The following is a 7,173-nucleotide window of genomic DNA, read 5'->3' as shown; positions in this document are numbered from 1 at the left end:
AAAAGAAGAAGTAGAAGAAGCGTGTATTTTCGGAAGCAGGGAGAGAGAGGGAGCGCGCATGGGTTATTTTTAAACATGGCTCAGTCAAACTCACTAAAAGCGAGTGTTCCGGCGTATTTAAAAGAGGCACAGCTGATTAAACAAGGCGCAGAAGCCCGTGTCTATCGAGCTACGTTTTTGGGGCGGCCCGTGGTTATTAAAGAGCGATTTACAAAATTATATCGCCATCCTGAAGTCGACGAGAAACTGACGCGCCGCAGAACCACGCAGGAGGTGCGATCCATACTGCGCTGCAGGAGAGCAGGTCAGTGAGTGCACTAGATAGGGCAGCAGATCCAGGAGAGCAGGTCAGTGAGTGCACTAGATAGGGCACCAGATCCAGGAGAGCAGGTCAGTGAATGCACTAGATAGGGCACCAGATCCAGGAGAGCAGGTCAGCGAGTGCACTAGATAGGGCAGCAGATCCAGGAGAGCAGGTCAGTGAGTGCACTAGATAGGGCACCAGATCCAGGAGAGCAGGTCAGTGAGTGCACTAGATAGGGCACCAGATCCAGGAGAGCAGGTCAGCGAGTGCACTAGATAGGGCAGTAGATCCAGGAGAGCAGGTCAGTGAGTGCACTAGATAGGGCACCAGATCCTCGTAGGAGAGCAGGTCAGTGAGTGCACTAGATAGGGCACCAGATCCTCGTAGGAGAGCAGGTCAGTGAGTGCACTAGATAGGGCACCAGATCCTCGTAGGAGAGCAGGTCAGTGAGTGCACTAGATAGGGCACCAGATCCAGGAGAGCAGGTCAGTGAGTGCACTAGATAGGGCACCAGATCCTCGTAGGAGAGCAGGTCAGTGAGTGCACTAGATAGGGCACCAGATCCTCGTAGGAGAGCAGGTCAGTGAGTGCACTAGATAGGGCACCAGATCCAGGAGAGCAGGTCAGTGAGTGCACTAGATAGGGCACCAGATCCTCGTAGGAGAGCAGGTCAGTATCGTATACAAGTCGTATACAAATGAACATCTACATCATTAAGTTACCGGCCATTCAGAACAACTTCTAGCCATAAAGGGGAAAAAATAAAATAAACCAGATTAACTTCATCACAGCTTTTTTTTATCTTAGCTATTGCTTCAATTCATTAAAGGTGCAGTAAGCGATATCTGAGAAACACCAGCAATGTTTCCATCCACCTCTTTTTCTTCTTTTTCTTCATCATTCATATGAAAAACGCACCGGTTAAACACAATAAGATGCGATAGACAATAATTAAATCTACTCTGATTAACTTGTTGGTTTCCTTCGTCCCAGGTATCAACGCGCCTGTTGTGTATTTCGTTGACTACACCACTCACTGCATTTTCCTGGAGGATATTGTCCAGTCCGTGTCCGTGAGAGACCACATCGCATCAGAACAAAGCCCACTGCACCTCCAGGCTCTAGTGGACAAGATCGGTGAAGTCCTGGCTCAGATGCACGACGAAGACGTCATCCACGGGGATCTCACGACCTCCAACATGCTTCTGATCCCCGGAGCTGAACACCAGCACATTCACCTGGTTCTGATTGACTTCGGCTTGAGTTACATTTCTGCTCTACCGGAAGATAAAGGAGTTGACCTGTATGTGTTGGAGAAAGCGTTCCTCAGCACTCACCCCAAAACAGAGACTTTGTTTGAGAGACTTCTGAAAAGTTACTCGGCTTCATCCAAAAAGTCTTCTGCGGTCATCAAGAAGCTGGACGAGGTTCGGTTGAGAGGACGGAAGAGGTCTATGGTCGGATAAAATATATATTGGTGCCACACAAGTTTGTTTTTTTACAAGCTTAATAAGTAGTTTGCTGTAGGAAATGTAAAGTTCATATAAATGTAAAGATTACTACAAGTATACAAATATAATGTTCTTGATTCATAAAATGACCCTTAACCTACATTTACACATGAAAAGCCTTTGATTATTTTTTTGAAAATGAGTTTATAAGGAATGTTGTTCAAAGATTGGTCATGTTTTTCTTACAGTAGTGTTAAATATAATTAATAATAATATAATGCAATAATTGCCAAAAAATGACAGCTGAATATTTTGAACCCTACTAAAAATACATGTGATGCTAAATATGTAAATCAGCTTCTCAACAGGTCCAGCTTTCCTCAAAACGTGTGTAAATGTAACCAGTCAAGAACTAGATTCAAATTTAAAGGTGCAAAACGCAAGTCTCTGAGTTTTTGCAGAACTACGCCCCCTCTGGCGACAAGCGAAACTGCAATCATAGTTGTGCACGCTCATGGACCACACGCACACGCACGCATGCACGAGCACGAGCTGTTCATAACTAAAGGAGCATCTGCCGCACAGATCTTTGGTGTACAGCCAAAATGTCTTCAGTGGTAATAAAGTTATAAATCTGCAAGTCATTTCAAAAATATGGAAGGAAAGACATTTGAGTAAATTACTCTTATGTGTGAGGGGAAAAACGGGGGTAGTAGAAAACTTTGTTTATGTTTTTACTGTATCCACCTATGATTGTATTGTTATGAAAACACGTTCATGAACAATATAATTGATTACTTCGCAAAAGCTCAAAATAATAATCATACCATACACAGTTGGTCAACAACGTTCACTCAAATGTCTCAAGGTAATAAACAATCAAATGTCACCATGACGTTTTCATAAAAGCCAAACAGGCTAATCCGCCGAAGACTTGCGGGGTTCAGCCTGTTATTGATCTGCTAAGTAGAATATTCCAATAAAAATACATCCTTTTTCTGTTATAATTTACTCAAAATTTCTGTCTAATTATCGGTCATTTTATCAGCATGTTATATCACACTCAAGAATCTTGAACTGTTTTGCTAATCACTAAACTACATGTAGCGCTGATTTATTTAGTAGATATTTTGACAGGGACAATACACACTGACAAACATTAATGTGAAATGTGTCAATACTTTATTTAGTAAATAGTTAGTCTGCTAAACAGTATGAGTAAAGTAAAAATATTTACCCCTTTACCATTGTATTTCCCTTCCTGCAATGTTCAGAATAAAATATGTATTTTATCACAATACCAAAATATTTTACGTTTTCCTCGTTTTGATAGAATACGAGCTCCCACATACCTCATATATACTACATACAAAATGTACCACATTCACGGGAACAATTTACTATTTTTACCGAAAAATACAATATAGCCAATGCAACGGCGTTCTTCCTTGTTGGTCAATGACATGAACACCTTAGCATGTTAGCAATGGACACAAGGCTAACGTTACCGGTAGGCCATACACAAAAACATAGTTAGCATCTTTTATTGGATATGTTTTATGTTTCATGTTGTACTATTCTTCCGAATACAATTCCTAGTTTATGAAACTGTTCACTAACAATGGTAGTAAAACCAATTCTGATTGTACATGTATCTAGCTTACGCTAAAGCATTACACATTTTACGCATCGTCATTTGTTGTCATACATAGATTGGCCGTATCAAACATTAGAGACTGGGCTACATCTTACCGTTTTATCAAGAAAAAAGCCAACTGAGGATCCCGTTTGAGACCAAGAGCAGACCGGAGATCTCTCCATTTGTTGAATGCCTTCCCGAGGTAGACTCTCGTCTTACTCCGACGCCTGTCTGACTCCAATTTGGACCTTTTGGTGGCACTAGACGACAATTTTCTTTTCTTTACTTTACGTGGAGCTTGCGTTGGGGTTTGGAACGGACTACAAGCCGGTCTCTTTGAATCCATCTTCTACCTTTGACGCACGAGTTGTCTTCGCTGATGCGGAGAATGGCGGCGCCGGCGAAAACACAAACCTGCGAGACATAGCCTGGTGAGCGTGAACGCGCATGACGTCACGCCCAGTCTCAAATTCGAACCCGAATCCCTCTTATTTATTTTACTGTACAGGATTATAGAGGCAATTGCAGTGATCAGAGAAGGGCTCATTCAGTCCATCAGGCAATTGTTTATGCATGTATGGGTTAGAAAACGTGTATTTTTAACATGAATTGTTGCGCAATGCACCTTTAATTGTTTGTATTGTGTGTTGAAATCAATAATATGCAGTTTCTGGTATAAAAACGTGACAAGATTGTCATAATCTCCAGATGTTTGTTGATAATGAGAAGCACACTGTACATGATCACTAATTTTCAATTTAATTAATCTCTAAATCTAAAAATATATATTTTAAATAGATATTTGGAAATACACTGTTAAATATACTAATGTTAATGCATAGTGCTTAATACAAGAATTCTCCTGGTTGTACAAAAAAGCTTATTCATATTCTAAACATATTTGCATCCTCAAAGAGAATTTAGCGGTTTCTGTACAAAACATGCAGTAAAAGATATAAAAATAAAAGCGCAGTCCATCTAGACTGACCAATAGAAATAAAATAGTAAATAAAAATACAAATTCGCCATAGTTGTTTTGAAAACTAAAGTAAGCTGAGATGAAAAAATAAATAGCTAATTGCAACTTTTTATTTCACAATTCAGAATTTTTCTCGCGATTGCGAATTTACATCGCAGGCAGAAATATCATTTTATATCTCACAAATTCCAATATTTTTTCTCAGAATTGTAAGATTTAAACTTGCAATTGCGAATTATAAAGTCATAACTGCAAGATATAAAAAACACAATTCTGGCTTTTTTCCCTCGCAATTGCAAGTAATTTGAAATATTAACAAGTTATGAAGTCCGTATTGCTAGGTATAAACTCACAGTTCTGAAAAACATTTTCTCGAAATTGTGAGTTTACATTTCCCAATTCTGACTATATAATTTTGCAATTGTGAGTTGAAAAGATGTAATCACAATTACCTATTTTATTTTTTATTGCGTACATAAAAAATGTTTCCATAGCACAGATAACATCCTAACGACATGCTAAGGTTAATAGGCAAAATGGTCAAAAAAAAAATGCTTCAAAACATTAAAACTCTAATACATTAAAACGTTCATAAATTAAACATATAAAAACAAATAAAAAAGTTCCGTCATGAAACTCTAGATGGTGCAGGCTGATGGGTCCTTAAAGGGACACTTCACCCATTAGCATTAAAGGTGCAATGTGTAAAAAATTTGAGTATCTATTAACAGAAATGCAATATGACATCCATAACTATGTGTTCAGTGGTGTATAAAGAACTTACTTAATAAACCGTAATGTTTTTATTACCTTAGAATGAGGCATTTATATCTACATAGGCGCTGGAATCCCCTTCTATGAAGGTCGACATATTGTGACGTCATGTTTCTACCGTGGCCGACAGCGAACAAACAGCGTTACAGAGCGCGTTTCGTCACTATCTTGAAAGAGAAGCCGCAGAAAGCTAGAAGCTATCCATAAACACCGTGACTAGTGACTTTTCCCTTGTCAGTGGTGTAAAATATGTAGTTGGATTGTTTCATGTAACTTAATTCTTCTCCCTCGCTGTGTTATGGCTTTGCTATGTGGGGATAAATGTGCGGGTTACGTTCGTGAGACAGCTGATTAGTACTCTTGTCATTGACCGTAAAACAGTTACAGGAATCACCAACTGTCGATCTCGGAAGCATTTTAAGTCGATTGAGTTTCCAGAATCAGAGAAAAAAAGCCTATTGTGTGTAGTTAATGGTGTCTAGGGGATGCGAGGCGCGTGTGCTGTTACAATCACGTTATTCTTGCCGCACGCACCTTTGGGCTCATGCGGACGCGTCCAGTATAAACAAGGCTTAACGCTTTAACCAGCTCAGCCACAGTAAAAGCTCATATTAGCCAGCTAAACTTTTACTACCCTGTTAGAAAAAATATATAGTTGCATAGTTTCATGTGGTTCTTCTCCCTCGCTGTATTATAAGTTTGCTATGTAGGGAGAAATGTGCTGGTTACGTTTGTGAGAGAATCAACTAATTACTATTATTATATTACGTATTAAGACCCTTGATCCTCACCGTACTATGGCTTTGTAAACTTTATCCATGATGTGGTTTATAATGGACTGTGGTACAGAAACTTGGTTTACTCTGGCTATTCTCTGCCGTCTCAGACGACGATGTTTGTCCCGTTTTCGCCACGGTAGTTTCTTCGAAAGGGAGGGGTGAGCGGTGGGCTGAGCCCTTAGTGTAAACTCGCAACCGAACCGCTAGATGTCGCTAAAAGTCACACACTGCACCTTTAAAGGTGCCTTGTGTAATATCCGCAAAAAAAATCAATTCATACTTCACATTCCATACCAGATCCGGGCAGTCTAGCTCCAGAAAGTGAGTTGGTCTACTCTATAGTAACAAAGGAGAAACGACATAGTCTCTATGCTCCGCCCCACCTTCACAACGACCCTAGAGCCATAGCCGAAGCAGAGCCAACTCCTAATAGAGGACGTTTTGACTCCAGAGGAACGTTGGTTGATGTCAAGTGATTTTTAAATATGACATCTTCAAGCTACTCCCCTTCACCAGTGAATATGTTCATATTCGTTTTTTTCATATTACATTTTTATTGTTAGTTTGAATAACATTAATTTGACAGACAGCATTCGCTGATGTTGACCAAGCTAGCGCCATTCAGAGCTGCCAACTCTCACGAATTCACCGTCACCGATTCTGTCAATGTTATTACGCAATTCAAACAAAAAATACCGTTTTGGCACATGTAAATGTTAAGGTTACACGACAGATCCCTAGCGCACGTTAACCGATCATCTCTACTAGCTAATAGTAAAAACACACAAACACTGTTGAAAGATACAGTATGCTACAACTTAGCAAAATGTATTCCTCATACATAATATCGACCAATCAATTTCGCAATCAGCGTGCAGAGGTCAATAACTTAGCTGGAGAACAAATATGTCAGATTTACCTCAGGAAGGCAATTTAGTAAACATAATATAGCTCACGTAGATCTCATTACACCTTTCAATGTAGCCATCGCTAACTTTAGAACTTATATCGAACAGCCTTCGATACATTTCTATGTTATAACTTCCCGAAAAAACTAAACAAACATATAAAACAAACTTCTAGCGAAATACTAACAGCATCCTACTTACCAATCCAAAAGAAATGTTGCAAGTTCGGAGTCAAACCTCACTTAGTTGTCTCCAACGATGGAAAGCAGTGCCAATGTTAACTCTGGTTCTGCTCCTTTTTTTATCCGATTTTATTTGTGATTCCGAGCGCGTTTTTTT

At 39.6% G+C, this 7,173-nt stretch overlaps 1 protein-coding gene across 1 annotated transcript; it reads left to right on the top strand.

Annotated features, from left to right (window-relative positions):
* Positions 1-8: 8 nt before the first annotated feature.
* Positions 9-3,061, top strand: tp53rk (TP53 regulating kinase). The gene is made up of 2 exons (XM_077204430.1): positions 9-304; positions 1,298-3,061. The coding sequence occupies exons 1-2, from the start codon at positions 76-78 to the stop codon at positions 1,768-1,770; spliced, it is 702 nt and encodes a 233-aa protein (XP_077060545.1). The 5' UTR covers positions 9-75; the 3' UTR covers positions 1,771-3,061.
* Positions 3,062-7,173: the final 4,112 nt, after the last annotated feature.

This window comes from Siphateles boraxobius, unplaced genomic scaffold, assembly GCF_051911475.1.
Source record: "Siphateles boraxobius isolate OS27281-9 unplaced genomic scaffold, OSU_SipBor_1 5, whole genome shotgun sequence".
Lineage (NCBI taxonomy): Eukaryota > Metazoa > Chordata > Actinopteri > Cypriniformes > Leuciscidae > Siphateles > Siphateles boraxobius.
The sequence above is the reverse complement of the archived record's forward strand: the minus strand, read 5'-3'. Positions and strand labels throughout refer to the sequence as shown.